We start from the raw sequence: 18,280 nt of genomic DNA, 5'->3' as shown, positions 1-18,280 counted from the left end.
ATCTCAATCAGTCCCAGTCCACAGTTAGGAAAATTCCTAACAGTTAGGGAAGAGGCTGGACTTTTTAACTAAGTTTACATTTATATTTCTAGTTAACCCCTAGCCTTTCTGTGGTTGAAGCAAAATTCAGGTTACTGGAAATGTTTGGGTAATAAAACAGTAGATTATATTATAGTGTCTGGATAAACAGCCATTGGGAAGGAAAACTGGGGAAAGAGCAGGCTTTTTCTTGAGCCTGCCCTCAATCCCTGAATAGGTTGGTACCTTGGCGGCATCAGCCACAATCTTGTGCTCTGAGATGCCTGTGGAGCTGATGGCCCTCCTTGATTGCTCCCTTCTTTGCCACAGCTCAGTCCTACCTTCTCTTTTCCCATTTGGCTGCTTGCCCTGGAACTTCTGGTTCTTGGCATTGCTCTGCAGCTCCATTCCTTGCTCTCTACTTCCAGCCTTCAGAACTTCGATTTATTTCTGAAATAACTCTTTCCATTTACACAAATTGATTGGGACACGGTCAAACCTCTCGTGCAACAGCCTTAGCTTTGGAGGACTGTGACAAAAAGTACTCACACCTGTGATCTACTTCAACAACTGCCTAAAGATATTATTGCAGAGGTCAAATGAACAACCAAACTTTTGGCCCCGGTATGCCCAGTCCTACCAGCATAAATGGATTGTCAGCTTTGATTTTAACAAATTGCAATCTATTTAATCTACTAGCAGAAAACTACAAACAACAGCCTGGGATTCAATACTTATATACACTTTGGCCACTCATGCAAATTGTACAGAAACATCGAAGTTACAGTCAGGTGGACACACTTGCTATCAGTATGACAGCAACAGAAAAAGATACAAGTTGTAAAGGTTTACTGGTGCTAATCTTAAATACACAGAAGCATTCAAAGATACTTTTTTATACACCCTAGTTGCAAGCCGGATCCTTCTCAGTACTGCATGTGGCTGTCTTGGCTGTCATGGTGGACAACACAAGAAATCTGGCCTTTTAGCCTCTGAAATAGACCCAGGGAAATTTGATTTTGAGGATTTCCTGTATCAGAGGAGTGGAAAAAACTAACTGAGACAGAAACTGAGAAAGAGAACAGCCCTTTTCTCAATGTGTGAGTGGGATGTGTCCAAAGGGATAACTCATAAATCTAAATCACCAATGTTCAATCATTCTGGGAAAGATTTAGAAGATTCCATTTTCTGTGACTAATAATCTCAGAAAACATCTCATATATATCCCCATAGTCATGATACTAAAGAAAAATAGAAAAATACATTTATGTGTTGACAATGACATTTTGAATGAAAGAATGTGGTCCATTGTACCACAAACCCAAAATTCAAGAGTCATAGACAATAAGGAAATCACTAGTTTTTGGATTGGACCTGGCTCTATTATCAGATCCCAATGTCAGAGAAAGACAAGCAGAAGATTGCCATTGTCTGCCCATTTGAATTTTACTAATTTGAGCACCACTCAAGCTACTTTCCAAAGACTTACAGAAAAAATAGCTTAGAGTCATGAACTAAGTGTAAGGATTGGTATTCCTTGATGACCTCATTCTCTTATGGAAGAACAAACACAAAGACACATGGAAGTGTTGGATGGCATGAGAAAAAAAATAACTTAAAACTTTACAGTAAGTGAAGGATGGTTATATGAAAACAGTTACATATGTCATCAGAGCCCTATTACCCCATTCACAAGTTGGAGTTCCTCACACTGAAATAGGCAATCACTGAAAAATTTAAAGACTAAGTATATGGAGTGAAGTTATAAGTTTGGGCTGACAAATGACATTCTGATGAATGCCAAGGCGGATGCTGTTTGCCAGAGAAAGAAGGCAGCCTAGCCAACTCTGAGTTCAGCATATTTCAACAGCCAGGAAAGACTAATATAGATATGGATGCCTCCCTGGAAGGCTGCATGGCACCAAAAGTGGGGTCATACCTGAAAAAGAATACCTCAGAAGCCAGAATACAAATAGAGAGCAATACTGCTGAGTGGTTGGAATGCCTCCCAATCAGAATGCCAGAAGCAGATGGGAACTTCCCTCACTGAGCCAATTCTCTTTTCCTCACCTATCCACGGATGCCTGATGGAGATCAGAAGGCCTACAAAGGACTGTGTAAATTAACATAAGTGCAGAAGTAAGGTGCTAAATTTCAAAGAGCTGAAGTGCTAATCTCTTGAAGGTAGTTTATGGTTGAAACAATGGTAGAAGTTGTTTCTGGGCAAAACTGACACTGATTCCACACATGGTAGCAAGAAGTAGTTGATACTTCCCAGGGCGTAGTGCTCTAAGGTCATGAATGCTTTCTACGATGGCTTGGGACATAGGTCCAGAGAAAGCACTAAGCTAGTATGAACTAGATTTTCCCAGGCCAAAACAACCACATACAGCACTGAGAGGCTTATGTCTAGTACATATAAAGAAAAGTATCTCTAAACAGTTCTGTGTGTTTAAGATTAGCACCAGTAAACCTTTACAACTTGTATCTTTGTTGCTATCATACTGACAGCAAGAACACAAGTCACCCTGATAGGAACTGACCACGTTACACGTACGCACAAGCATAATAGAAATATACCACAATGGTTAAAATATTGTGCAAGAAGTAGTTTTCAGTATATGGGCTTCTGAAAGTAATCTGTTCAAAGACATTCTAGCTTTGGCTGGCATTAGAAAGTCCATAACAATGTCTTACCATTATTGGGGGACCTGTAACCTGAACTTTTCAACCATATAGGGATGAACATGTTGGATACACAGAAATTATTGCCAAAATCTCAGTGAAGCTAATATATGACTTTCCTAATATATGCATACAACTTCAGAAATGAAACTGCTCGCTTTACTCTCTATGTATTGGTGTTGAAGCATGGGGCACTCCTACTTATTGATTTATGTTTTGGAGTCTCTGAAGATAGAGAGAATGCAGACATAAACTTCTCTCAAATGAGATAAAAACTGAAGGCAGCTCAGCATCTAACTATAACTTCAGCTAAAAGAAATAAACAATGCTTGAGTTCGATATCAATACCCTCTGTGAGGTGACAGCACTCTGCTGAGAACACATAAGTTAGTAAATCTATGGAAAGTACCCTGTAGGTAGTAGTCAAGAGACCAAATTACTTGCTTGTTTTCAAAACCATTCAAGAGTCCACTCTAATCACTTATTACCAATAGATGAATTAGACTCTTTGGTGAGCAAACTGAGACTAATAAACATTCATCTCAAAGGATTCTAAGTCCAAGAGACTACCTTTTAGTCATACAATCAACCTGACCCAGACAATAGCTCAGAAACAGACATTATAAGTAAAAAAGATTTTGCATGCTATATCTCAAAAACCAATAGTAAACTAGCCAGCCTGTCTATGGACTAAGAAGAAAAACTATAGTTCTGATGAAGAAGTAGATAGATCGATAGATAGAACATATATTTATATACATAAATTTGTACATTCATATAATATGTATATATATGTATTTATTAGAGAGAGAGGGTAGTATATATATATATATGTATGTATGTGTATGTGTGTGTGTGTGTATATATATTGCTAATGATATATAAGTGAAATCTTTGAGTTCCAAGGTGAGCCCTCTTAGGCCCTCTATAAAAAAATCTAACATTTTTTCCCTTGCTGAAATATGTGTTTAAGTTGAAATACTGTTATCTATATTGAAATCTTATAGTTCTCTTTGGGTGTTCCAGTAATTCACATTAAATATTACAAAAAGAGGTGCTGTTATGGGAAGCTTTCAATAGCAACTAGACTAACAACATTTACCTCATAGTCTAGATTTGCAAGTGTGCAATGTTAATCTAAACTCTGTTGTTCCCTTTCAGTTAGGGCAATGTGATACGTGATGATTAAGTTAACCTTGATGACTGAGCACTGTAAAGTACTAGGAGGTAGAAGGAAAATTCATTGTAGGGACTCAGGCACATTAAATATTAAAATCAAAATTTTCTCTTGGATGTTTGAAACGTAAACCCCTTACAAGTTCAACTCTTCCGAACCCACCAACGCCCAGTGTGGTGACAATCTCAAGGTTCTGGAATGGGGACGAGGAAGAAAATTTGGCCACCTTCTCCTTTAGCTGAATCATCTCTAGAGACAGAGGTTTGGTCTGCCTCCAGCCAGACATGGATCTCCTATGGGGAAAAGGTAAAATTATGATTATTTTTCCTGACTAGCTAAGGATAACTATATATGAAAAGCCATCTTACCATCACTTATGGGTTTACTGCCTAGAGCTTCTGCAAAGACAATCTCATTTTTTATATGAGATCAAGTAGGGGAAAAACTTCTAAAAACACCAAGAAGCAGCCAGGTTTGCCTTTAAGAGCCACTGATTTTAAAAGTGTAATCAGAAACAGATTTCATTAGAATATCACAATTCAAAATTTCCAAGGCAATCTAAGATTTTCATAAAATCTCAAGACTTCCCATGGATAATTATAATCATTACTATATGAAACATTAAAAATCAAATGTTCAATTTGTTTCCAAATATTACTGTTCTAAAATAGTTATTCATCTTTTTCGATTAGGGTTTATTGTTGTGGGTTGGATGCCAATGAGCTGTCAGTACTAGCACTGTACAACAGGATGCAAATTGCTATTATCTTCCTTACAAAAATGTGTGGGAAATTGACTGAATGTTCTCATTCTAATTCAGGCCTTCAATTTTCGGTTAGTTGTGGCTGTATGATTTGGAAGAAATTAACTGGTGCGTGTAGGCCCAAGCATTTATTAACATTAATAGATTCTGTCTGCTTCTGCAAAACATTTGAGAAAATCATTTATTTCAAAACATTCTCAGGTAAGCTCAAAAGAATTTTCCATTAAACAGAAAAGTCTTCTGATTGCCCATCAAAGGGGCTTTAAGATGTGGTTCCCATTCTATCATAATTTAAAGATTTGAGTCCAAAAAGAGCAATAAAGAGGGAAAAATGTCCTTAATCAAACAATAAGCAATCATTCATGAAAATGCCTACTATGTGATGTTTTGCTAGGCACTGAAGGTACAAAGATAAAAGGTTAACCATCTTTAAGATCAAATAACTTGGAGTCCAACAGCAGAAACAATAAATTTGAAGTATGTACAATGTAGGCTTGGAATGAAAGGGTATTGGTATCTGGGAGGATAAAATGTCTTGAACTTAGTTTTGAGGGAATTCAAGGATTTTTAAGGTGAGGGAGATAACACAGATGTGAGAAATGTCAAGTGTGCAAAACAATAGGTAGAGCAGGATAGCAGGTTTGCAGAAAGTATTAAAGAGAGAAATGTGTAAGAATCCTGGAAAGGTAGAAAGGGGCCAGGTAGTAAAGAGACTTAAGTCCCAAACAGAGGAGTTTAATGTTTCAACCCAGGGGTACTCAAGGACCACAAGTATCTTCTGATAGGAGCAGATAAGTGAAGCATTTAGATCTGTGCTTTCTCTTGGCAATTGCCTTCAAAGCATGGAGAAACCCCGTAGGGAATCGAAATAGAAAGCTACTCCAGTAGTTCACTGAGAGATGATAAGGTTTGAACCAGGTAGGAGTTGTGTGAGTGAAGAGAATGAGACATATGTGAGAAATAGTGGAGACATAGTAGTATTTTTAGGCATATCATCAAAGGCCAAAAATAGGATATCTCATCCCTTATAAGGACAGAACAAATAAGTCCAAAGGTAAGTAAGAATTTTATCCACTAAACTTTGGCCAATGCAGATAGCCATTTCCCAAAATAGGATCACTTTGTACACCTCTACTAAGAGGCACTCAACCTGACACTTTTATATTTGAAAATTTAGCCCTCTGCAACTAATGCTCTCCTGAGATGAATAATACTTTTTTTGTGTCAGAGATGGCACAAGCATGAGAAAAAAAAAATTCCATTCTCCCCTAGTAGAATGTAAACCCCTTGAGAGCCGATATGTATTGCTACCATCTACCACAATGCCTGAGGGCTCATAGGGGCTTAATTCATGAATAAATGTCTGTTGATTGATTCATAGATATTCTCAGTCTTAGATTTCACACTGGTAGAAGAGACAAGATGGCAGTCGAAGGAGACAATTTATTCTTAGGGACCTTCCTACTACAAACATCTCCAATTTCCTGCACCATCAATAGAAAGGGCGAGTATGGTGTCCATCACAGTGTGAAGCTGGCAATAATCTTCTGAATCTATTTGGCTTTTCTTTCCTATTTCTCTCCTGTTATTTCCTGGCCAAACATCTAGGGAACTAGAGACTAGAGGCCTCTTCTTAACCCTGTTGCATTCGTGCTCAGCTTTATGGGGCCACCAAAAGTCAATACCACCCCCCTGGTAAAATGTCCCCACTTACTTGGCATGTCTTTTTTCATCATCACGATTCAAGTTCGCCACATATCCCTCAAGGTACTTTTGGAGTTCTTCAAAGGTCCCAACTGTTTGACTGAATGTTCTAAGAAGGAAAATGTTCACAGTCATCCTTCTCCATATACCAAATTTAGTTACAGAGATTTTTAAAAGTTTATTTAAGTTACAGAACTTAATTTTGTTTTTTTTCTTTTGACAGGAGCTCTGGGCCTTTAGTTTCATTGGTCCAGGACATGCTCATCTTCAAAACTCCTCCATTAGGTTATTGCCTGAAATTTTCCCTACATGGCACTTCTACTTCTCAAACGATATCCATGACCTTCTATCTCATATTAAAGTTATTCTCTCAAATCTTCACGTTCTCCCTATCTACTGCCATCAAATATACTCAGATCTTCCTTATCCTAACAAAAAACCAACAACAACAAAAAAATTTCACTAGACCCTCAAGCTGTTATCTTAAATTACTCTTCCCTTTCTCACTCCAACTCTGAAAAAAATATCTATACTTGATGCTTCCATTTCCTGTCCTCCCACTCTCACTCCTCAAACCTTTGCAGTCTGACTCCTGACCCTATCATTCAACAGAAATTGCTCTCTTTAAAGTTACTGATGATATTTTAAGCTCAATCTGATGGTATTCTCTCACTTCTTATCTTCTAAACTTCTACTGTATCTGGCATTCTCAACTACCCTCTCCTCCTGCACATTCTCTTTGTTCTGGTTCTTCAAGCTGTTTCTCTTTCTTTCTCCATCTCCTTGCTGACTTGTCATCCGTATCATATCTATTACACGCTAACTGTGAATGTACCTTGAGTTTCTTTCCTACACTCTCTTCTTCTTCTGCACCTTTTCTCTTAATAATTTTATGAGCCCGGCTTTAATTATGATCTCTATGCAAGTGACTCACACATCTTTTTATCCAGGCCTACTCTCTCCCCTGAGTCTTACAACAATAATTGTGAATTAGATATTCTGGACTGGAGAACTGACCCGTAGATGAGGCTATGGATCAGTATTTTTAAGTAGTGACGCAGGGGAAGAATTTCCTCTTGGAAAAAGATAAAACTAAGGATTCCTGGACCAGAGATAGGCTTGCTCTAATAATAGGAAGGTACTCACTCTCGATCAATAACCAAGCATGCCACGTCATTTTCGTCTGCAATGATGTTAGCCGATCTAACGTCATCACTGTTGAGGGAAAAAAAATTTTTTCACTTATGCTAAGAAATATATACATATATACATATATATATATATACATATATATATATATATAATGTACCAATTAGTATCCCCTAAGTGACAACATCCCTATTATAATTATATCACTTCCAATCAATAAATGGAAAAGAATACTGAGTGATTACTTGCTCCTGCAAATATCAGGTAAAATAATTTCATTGAGTGTTTATTTCTACCTGCTGTGATTTTTATTCGTTCCCTGCACTGAGGTTTCAATAACAACATGATAATTGCAATATATATATATATATATATATATAATTCTTATCTATATATTTATCTATCCATCCATATATCCACCTACCTATCTATCTACCTACATAGCTTCCTATCCATTCTATCTATATTTGGTCCAGCTTTGTAATTTTATTGATACAAGGAACTCTCAGTGTAGAAACTCCTTAACATTGCAAATAAGCAATTAATCTGTAATTGATAGTCTGAGAAAGGTGCCTTTGACAATGAGAGTCTAAGTGACTCATGGTCCTAAAATTAGTAAGCATCAGATAAAGTAAATAAAATCACTTCTTTCTGACTCAGGAGTCTACTTCTCTCTTGATTATGCCACACTGCTTCCAATAAAGATACCCAAATAATAATGATATTCCCACCACAATGTAAATACAAACACATTAGAGTTTGCCAGTCTGAGATTCCCCCCAAGTGATCCCCAGAAATGCACATAGGGATGGGGGGAGGAGGATTGATAACTCCATGATGTCTGGAAAAGCAGATTTCTTTCACACTTCTCCAAGCAATGCAGAGTGTATTCCTTGAGCCCTTTGCCCAGTCATCACCAGGAACCTCTGTATCCAAGTGACACCACTTCTTATTCTTTTATACTTATTAAAAGCCCATTATAATAAAATAGCAAGAAACTTCAAAGACTTTCTTGGCAATAATTAATGCATAGTGATTTTCAGGGATATGGATTTCATACTTAGATTGTGGGTCATGTGTCTGACATATAAATTCAGGTTACAAAATAGAGGCAGTCCACCTAGTTCTGATAAGAAAACAGTACTTTGACTTAAATCTTGAGAGCTTACAAAGTTTATTTTTTAACTCATTATGTGAACTCTAAGGATTTATTTTTAACTGATTCCAAAAGCACCCCTGGGATTTGTTTGTGTCCAATCTTGGAAATACAAAGAAAGCTATTCTGATATGTTGAACAAGAGTGCCTCTAAGTAACATAGAACAAAAAAGCAAATTCAAACCTCGGTAACTTTATTGACAGCTTAATAAGAAAAACATGTCAATCACAATTGAAATTAAATCTGCTTAACTTCAGGACAACTCATTAAGCAATTGCATATGGTCAGTACAACTAAACCTTTTTCCTGTTTCTCACAGACATTTCTGTACCTTTACAGTTGCCTCCCATGCCTGGAATGCACTCTTCCCTTATCTTTGCTACCTGTAACCCCTATGTTCCTTAAAAACTTAACTCAAGCACCATTTCCTATATGAGACCTTTCCTCAGCTTCCTCCTCCAAACTTCTCTGTGGGAATTTTAAGCATGGTTAGAACTATGAATTGGTAGTTTAATCATACTGTACAATTTGGATTTAATTAATTAATCAATATGATTTTTTAAAGTTCATACCCTTGACCTAAAGCTACCACTACCTGCTATATAACTCAATGAGGTCAATAATAAAAGGAAAAGGTCCATACATATACCAAAACATTTATAGTAGCATTCTTTATAATAGCAAATGGAAAAAAGGAGATATACATTGAAAAATTATTATATAAATTATGGTAATGGAATATTTTTATACTAGAAGGAAAAACATATTACAGCTAAAAAGAATCATGGAAAGACATATGAATTGATGTAAAGTTAAGTAAACACAACTGGGAAATCCATACACACCTGACCACAACATAAGTGCAAAAAAAAAGCCAGCAATAAAATCTGAATGCTGTGTAATCATAATGAATAAGCTTGACCTCAAAGAAGAATTCAAGGGGTAAGTATAAAGTTCTGTTAATTAAAAAAAAATAACAATTTAAAAAAGAAATGTGTAGACATATTATTCCCAAACAGTACACTAACCTGATGAGAGCCTTTTCTCCAAAATAATCACCTTTTTGCAGTGTTTTAATAAGTTGAGGTTGATCATTGCCTTCAGTACTCTGAGTGACTTTCACCTGGGTAACAATAAAACAAGAAATTCAACAAATTCATGTTTTCATTATTCTATCCACAGAAGAAGTAGACATGATGAACACATAGTAGGCATGAATACATAGTAGATATTCAATAAACATTCTTTGAAATCATTTACAAATTCTGATTATAGCTCTAGGTGTGGCACAAGAATCAAGTCAACAAGTATTTATTAAGCACAATGATAGGAAGTATAAAAAAGAAAATTCCAGGACAAACAGACTCAGGAATGTACATAAAAATGAATATTTTTCTCTCCAGTATCTTACCAGGTGTTAGTAAATATACACAATAATAATGCAGGTGCTTATCTTCTAACAATGAAAAGTGACAAATACCACAAATATAAGGAGCGCTGCTTTGGTTAGAAAATTTTGAGTATAAATCTTAACTGTAGGTATACACAAAATAACTACAAACATTAAAAGGTTGTTTGTTAATTAAAATTATATTACCCATGAAATGTAAGGCCAAGATCAGAAATATAAATTATAAATCTATTCAGTAATTTAAGGAAAACCCTCTCATGTTATTGACTGGAAAGGTTTCCCAATATTGGGACAGATAAGGGAGGGAGGTTTCTTTTTTTTTTCTTTTTTTGTTATTTTAGTTTATTTTTTCTTTTTTATAAAAATTTTATGCATAGGTAATTTTTCAGCACTGACAATTTGCAAAACCTTTTGTTTCAACTTTTTCCTTCCTTCCTCCCACTTCTTCCCCTAGATGGCAGGTTGACCAATATTCATTTTAAATATGTTAAAATATAAGTTAAAGTAAATGTTAAATAAATAAAAGTATAAATAAATACGTACAATATATGTATACATGTCCAAACAGTTATTTTGCTGTATAAAAAGAATCAGACTTTGAAACAGTGTACAATTAGCCTGTGAAGGAAATCGAAAATGCAGGCGGACAAAAATAGAGGGATTGGAAATTCTATGTAGTGGTTCATAGTCATCTCCCAGAGTTCTTTACTGCTCTATTGGAACTGATTTGGTTCATCTCATTGTTGAAGAGGGCCACGTCCATCAGAATTGATCATCATACAGTATTGTTGTTGAAGTATATAATGATCTCCTGGTCCTGCTCATTTCACTCAGCATCAATTCATATAAGTCTTGATAGGGAGGTTTCTTAATAAACTTGCCTCTTGTGTCACATCCATGATTGTGGGACTAGAATTAGCTCCAAATGTTCATTAATCTTTAATGTTTGATCTTATTTCTAGCTAAATCTATAGAATTTTGATAACTATATTGACTCTTTTTGGCTGACAAATGATTCTCAATACTAAAGTCAGTATTCTGACAATATCTATTGAAATCATGTCAATTAGTGCAAGAATTTTTTTAAAATGCTTTGAAAATGACACACATATCTTTTCACTTTTCCAGATAATTAAATAAGAATGATCACCCTAATTTACTTAGCTTTCATTCTACCTGTAAATTCAATTAAACTCTAGGATAGATCAGAATCAATCCAGAATATCCCAGACAACCAGGTCAATAAAATATCAAGCTTTCTGGAGTTCTACAGTTATAGGTCCTAGATTTTTTGTTTGTTTTGTACTCCTCTAAAATTCTCTGGGTTAATTGGCCTCTTTCTCTGGGGAGATGAGACACATGTTATAATATAACCTTCCAAAGGCACTAAAGGCCATTAAGAAATAATCTGGGCATTGATAAAGGCAATCATAATGATAAAAACCCATATGGCGTGGTTGAAGAAATGGGGGATGTTTACTGAGGAAGTGAAAAGAGGAGGTAGGGATAGAGGAACAAGATAAGATCACCTTTTGCAACAATCTACAGGGCTGTAATGTAGAAGAGAGATTAAATTTGTTCTGTTTGACCCCAGAGGACATAATCGTAACAACAAATAAATATCACAAAGGGTCAATATAGGATTAATGTCAGGAAAAATTCTGAAACAAATAAAACTGTCTAGAAGTTAAAGGAGATGCCATTAGAAGTTGGCGCATTACTCTTTATTGGAGACCTTAAAGCAGAAAATGGATTATCACTCAGGAGTACCTTAACCAAAGTTGTAAAAATCTTCCTTGCCCAGAAGGTCCATCACTATTTTCCAGATCTATACATCTTGAGGCAAAATTAACACTTCACAATTTCACTTAATTCATGGTTATTTTTGTATGAATATACTGAAAATGATTAAGTACCATATTGTTTAGGGAAAACATCAGTTTTCTGTCCAGTATGAATTATGATATTTTATAGACGAATTTCTTCTTTTTCCAGGAAAGGCATGACATTTATTTCATCAATATGATTTCATTCTGGTATGAATTACCTATTGTTCCCTAAGTTCTGTGCTCCATCAGCAGGCTTTCTCATGGTCATTATATTTATAAAATTTCTCTCCAATATAAATTTTCTGATATTGAGCAAAATTTGAGCTATACTTGACAGCCTTTTCATATTCACTACATTTGTAAGATTTCTCTTCTAAATCAACTTTCGGATGTCGATTAAGCTTTATTTTTCAGATAAAAATCTTCTTTACATTCATTATATACAAAATGTTTCTTTCCAGTATGAACTCTCTGATGTTCAATAAAAGGTATGTTCTTTGTTGGCAAGTCTTTCCAAATTATAACATCTATAGGATTTTTCTCTAATGTGAATTTCCCCTGAAGCTCTTCTCATATTCATGGAATTCATATGGTTACTCTCCAATATGAGTTTTCTCATGCTGAATAAGTCCTATCTTCTAACCATAAGTCTTCTCACATTCATTACATTCACATGATTTTATTCCAATATGAATTCTCTGGTGCTGATTAAATCCTGTCTTCTGACCGGTTTTCTTATATTTATTACATTCATAAGATTTCTCTGTAGTATGAATTCTCTAATGTTCAACAAGCTGTTTTCTGGCAAAATGTCTTCCCACATTTACATTGAAAGGGATTCTTCTCCAATGGGAATACTCCAATGTTGTGTAAAATTTCTCTTTCAAAGGAAGGCCTTCCTACATTCACTACATTAAGTTTTTCTCCTGTATGAAGTTTCTGATGTTTAACAAAGTTTATTTCTTGGAGAAAGACTAACCACATTCATGACCTTCAGGATCACAGTTCTATGTAGATCCCAAGCTCTATTTTAATCCTTGTTGTCAGAGAATTTAGTGATTATCAAATTCTTTCCTTGACTCATTTTCCATGTAAGTTATTTTTTATATCTCACATTTATATCTTAAATTTTTTTCTATTTTTTGGGAAATCTTTAAATTTGGTTATGTAATTTTTTTGCTGTTTCATGAAATCACTGATTTTTGCTTGATCTATTCTGGTTCTAATCTATTTATTTTTCTTCCAATTCTTTCCTCCAAAACTTTTATTTTTTTCTTATTTAATTTCTTCTTCTAAGCATTCATGTAGTCTTGTGGAAACCTGGTTTTTCCCTTTGAGTATCCATTTGTAATTTTTAATTGAATTAGGTTTGCAACATTTCTTTATATAGTCATTGTTTTTCTTCAATTTACTCATCTTTCCAACTTTAGACCATAATTTGGGCCTCTATCCAAGGAAAAGGCTTTGCTCCTTGCAATGCAAAATTTGAAGTGAGGGAGTTGTCTGTCATGAGCTTAGAATGGGTCCCCTGAGTTCTTGTGTTGGCCTTCCGGGCTAGATCCCCTCTGATCTGAGATTTATAGTGCTGGATCTTCAGGGCCCTCTCCTGTGTCTTGGGACAGAGTGCTGAGGACCTCAGATCCCCTAATACTAGGTAGTTTCAGTTGCTGTCATTCTCCAGTACTTCTGAGGTCCTATCTGTAACTTTCAGACAACCCTGAAGCTTTCACAGTAGAGCTTCTGCATACAGAGCTTTGTAAACTACTCAACTCTGAACATGCTAGTTTCCTTAATTTCTAACCAACTTTTATGCAGTTCTGGAGTGAATTTAGTCTGGAGGCTTCAATTAGCCTATATTTCTGTCATATGGATAAAACTGTTGAGAGAGAACTAGTAGAATAAAGGGCTCAGATTCTGATACACATAGCATATGTCAATGCCATTTTATTTTATCTTTCAGAAGCTATCTAATATGTACTAAAGTAGGACATTGCAGTTATTTGCTGGTTTTACTTTGATGACCATCATATTTACCATTCCTTTTGCTAAAATGAAAAAGGTGCTTCCTTCCTCTCCCTCTCTGATGATGTAATCTCCTTTGTCATAATATTCCTGTTGGGATGAGAGAAAAAAAATATTAGTAGAGATGAGTATTTAAGGGAAGAGCTGAAATAAGATTTCTAATATTTTTTTTTAAATACTGGCTACATAAGGCATCATTGTCTGTTCATTGTGGGTTTCAAGCCTTTCATCCATCACAGTCATAGGCCTTGGAAAAGTAGTCATAGCCAGTTCTGGCCCTATTTTATTGCCTTCCTCATAGAGAACATCTCTGGGACTTTGATGAAAAGACAGATCCAGGATTAGAAAGAAACAAGAATTTAGTTCTAGTCATTCCAGGTCACTTTAGATTTTTAAATCACAGCTATTTTTCCCCTAAAGGCAGAAAAGGAAGTAAAATTACTTCTAAACCAACCCAAATAATAGAAGCACAGACCAGAAGAAAATGAATGATACTTAAATAAACAATATATTCTATCCTCAAAAGAAAGGGGATTTCTGGAAGACAAAACCAAAAATCCCTGAATCACAGTGTTTGCAGCTCAAAAGTGGACAATCAAATCACATGCTTACTTGGGAGAGGATTTCAGGAATAGGTCTGAATTGCTTCCACTCCTCTCTTTCTCTGACCCAATTAGCCAGGTGTGTTGTTGATATATAATAATCATTATCACTGAAAGATTTTTTTAATTTCATTCTGAATTGTAAAGTGCTTTATCATTTTCATTAGTAGATTTTCACAATTAACCAATGACATACTTTAATATTATACCTAACTTCACTTTCCATCTAAAAACAGAGACACTTCAAGAACTCAACCCCATAGTTAAAGTTCTATTCTTACCCCCATTTTGGGTATCTTAAAGAGTAAGTTTATATCAAATACTAAGTGACGGGATATTCTTATCCATCAGGGGCAGCTTAGGTGGTGCAGTGAATAGAAATGTCAGGCTTGGAAGCAGGAAGACTCATCTTTGTGACTTCAAAATTTGACCTGAGATAGTGGTGTGTTCCTGGGCAAATCACTCTGTGTGCCTGTTTCCTCATCTATAAAACAAGCTGAAGAAGAAAATGGCAAACTATTCCAGAATCTTTGCCCAAAAAAATCCCAAAAGGGGTCATGAAGAGAGTTGGATATGACTGAAACAACTGAACAACAACACTCTGACACCCATGCTCAGAAAATAATGTCATAGATGTAACAAAAATGCCTTGCTCAGATGTAGTCAGATGTAGATGCAGCTGGCCCTAGAACTCAATAAGACAGCCAGCCATACTATTCTAAAATAGCTAAGTGATTGCTTTTTTGATAAGATTAGACAACTAAACTGCAACTAATAAATACCATATAACGTTCAGACCTCAGTGGACTCCATAAGTTCACTGTTAATTATTTTTGCCCTTGAGAGTTTTCCATTTTATAACATTTCATTTTGGATACCAGATACAAACATAAAGCTTTTTTCTGAATTATTTTGGTATCTAAGGACATGCAAAAAGAGATTTTACAATAGTTTAATATAAAGTACAGGATGAGGCTTTTAAATTTGTAAATTATTCCTGGATTTGAGCAATATATATATGTATATATATTTTTTTTCTAAGTACTTCTTATAAATATGCTTATATAACCATTTAATTTTAATGATACAAAAATTCAGTATTTGCTGTCAGCATGTAATTCTCTGGTGAATCTCCTTTAGAAATACCATATTAAAAAAAGATTTTCTTCTCTAAAGGAAAATATAAGCCTTTTGTTTTAGGGGAAAAACACACTAAAATTAGGATGAATTATTAATTTGTAACATCTGTGAAAAATCTCTAGAGACAAGGGGCAAGTAACCCTTTCCAAAATGACTTTCAGAACAGAAACCCCTGGAGGTTTGGAGGTCAGGAACTGTATCATGGCACATCCTTGATAAACTGCTAGATGGTTTTCATGAATTGTGAATAAAAACATTAATGGTGTCACAGGCACTTAAGGATAAAGTAGTCTCCATTCACTTCTAAAGAGATATTACTCTGCATAATCATTTGGGATTGAAAGAGTCATAAACCTATCAACAATCAATGTTGCAGGGATTGTTCTCCATTAAGAATAGTCTTCTAAAAAAGTTTAAAGGTTAGATGTGACTTCACTTGTTACTCTAATCCACCTCCAAAAAATTCAGTAAGGGTTTCAGTTTTCATTACAATTAATCAAGGAAAAAAAAAGAGGAAAGCTAAAGTAGCTAACTTTCTAACTTTGAGATAAAGAAAAGATATAAATATAAATTAAGGTACATGTCACAAAGTGTATTATTTTAAGAAAAATTAACAAGTTTTGGAATAAAACCAACCATATGAGCTTTTCTGAACAAATTCTTATAAGGCCCTTTTCTAAGGTGTTAAAATTAAAAGTGTAACATCTGTGGGTATCTTTTTAAAAAATCCATTTTCAAAGACTAGAAATAAAATGACATATTAAAATGCATTTAAATATACTGATTTTTCCTCAATTTATTTCAAAACATAGTCATCGTGTACTTTTCTACATCCTAATGTTATCTCAGCTCCAATTCACTCATAGTGATCCACTATGGCAACTATAAAAGAAATTAAGAAACTTTTCAAATTCAAAATTCTTAGTTTTGTAGATTTCATTGTTGTGAGTATCTCATCTGATGAGAGAGATTGAAACACTTCTATGCCTTAGAAAGGTTTCAGGAGTTCTATGAATAACAAGATCCATCTCTTAAGTGATATCTACTGGACATGAGCATCCCCAAAGTTGGCTAGGCTAGTCTTTTGATAACAAACACAGAGTTGTTTGCAAAGACCATTCTCATAGACTTCCCAGTTTGATAGGGCCTAATGCACAGAATTTAAAATTAACTGTCATAATCTTTGAGATTATAAGTCATATGCGTAATGGGTCATCACAGTAGGATATTGAAAAAGGATGATATAATCTCCAAAAAAAAAAAAGGCTTTTTATGCTAACATAATGAATAAAATAGTCAAAAAACTAAAACAATAATTGAAAAATTTTTAACATTTAAAAACTAATCAACTAAACCTTTTCCAGTCCCTAAATTGATATAAATATTTTGACTTTGCAAGTTATTTCTGTTAGTAATCTACTTATTTTGAACAATATTTAATACCAACAAAATTTCAGTATGATGATAGAATCTAGAAACTGCATTAAAGATTATTTAAATGGAATTTATCCTATAAACAAATTTTTTTAAATGAGCAAAGAATGATTATCTCAATTTAATTTGATCTAACACAATGCCCAAATTCTTAAATGAAGTTTTATGTTTAATTCTAACCACTCTTACCACTTCTAAGCAGTCAATGATCTTGGTTAGTTTATCTTCAGGTAAATTCTTCAACAAACATACACTGCCAAAGGAAAAAGAAACTTTCATTTAATTTCCCTTTTTCCACTAATAATTCATGCATTTTGTTTCTATATTTTGACATAATTTACATATATACACTTAACTTTACAAAAACAAAACTTTAAGTTGTAAAGTATATAAACTAGGGATTATACGGGATGATGTTCAAATAACTGAATGATGTAAATAACTGAGGGAATGAGAAGATAGGAGGTAGGAGGCAGTGAGAAACTGCCAAATCTTTTATCTATCTCAAGGAAACCAAGGAAATAAAATTATCAAAGACTTTGAAACTCTCTAATTATAGTTTCAAATACTTTTGCATCATTATTCATATACATATCTCATCTCCTTGCTCTACAATAAACTTTATGGGGAAAGGGCCCATGTTTTCTTAGTCTTTGAATCCTCATAGCCCTGAATAATATAGGAATTGAGTAAACATCTGTAAAATGGAGGTAATAATGGCACCTACCTTCCAGAAATGTTGTGAGGATCAAATTAGATAATGTTTGTAAAGCACTTAGCACACTGTCTAGCACATAGTAGGCCTTTAACAAATTATTGTCCTTTTTATTATCATGATAATGATAACAATAATATACCTTAAATAAAATAAAATACCAAAATATAATGTTTTAGCAAACAACCACATTTTGACCAATGTTTTATAAATCAAACTTTCACATCCTCTCCTACAATAAGAGAAGTTTCCACAATACATAATTTAGGTAAGGAAAATGGGTTAGACTTTTAGAGTGTATAACAACCTTAATAGCACCAATGATATTTTTAATTGACCCCATGGGGAGAAAAATGGTACATCAAAAATAAAAACAATGCAAACAGACTTTGCACAAAAAAATTTCCTCAAAACACATTCCTTGAAAAATGCAAAGAGCTAATTGCTTAATGTGAACAAAACCAAAATATATTT

The 18,280-nt window shown here is 34.5% G+C and overlaps 1 protein-coding gene across 1 annotated transcript in view; it reads right to left on the bottom strand.

The window, feature by feature from the left end:
* The window catches only part of PRKG2 (protein kinase cGMP-dependent 2), a 107,658-nt gene that overhangs the window by 34,013 nt on the left and 55,365 nt on the right, over positions 1-18,280 (bottom strand). Inside the window, exons 6-11 of the mRNA XM_074272729.1 lie at positions 17,281-17,344; positions 13,928-14,005; positions 9,682-9,776; positions 7,494-7,562; positions 6,358-6,456; positions 4,020-4,173 (exon numbers count right to left, since the gene is read on the bottom strand). Coding sequence (XP_074128830.1) covers positions 4,020-4,173; positions 6,358-6,456; positions 7,494-7,562; positions 9,682-9,776; positions 13,928-14,005; positions 17,281-17,344 — 559 coding nt within the window. The remainder of the gene's footprint in view (positions 1-4,019; positions 4,174-6,357; positions 6,457-7,493; positions 7,563-9,681; positions 9,777-13,927; positions 14,006-17,280; positions 17,345-18,280) is intronic.

This window comes from Sminthopsis crassicaudata, chromosome 6 (genome assembly GCF_048593235.1).
Source record: "Sminthopsis crassicaudata isolate SCR6 chromosome 6, ASM4859323v1, whole genome shotgun sequence".
NCBI lineage: Eukaryota > Metazoa > Chordata > Mammalia > Dasyuromorphia > Dasyuridae > Sminthopsis > Sminthopsis crassicaudata.
The sequence above is the reverse complement of the archived record's forward strand: the minus strand, read 5'-3'. Positions and strand labels throughout refer to the sequence as shown.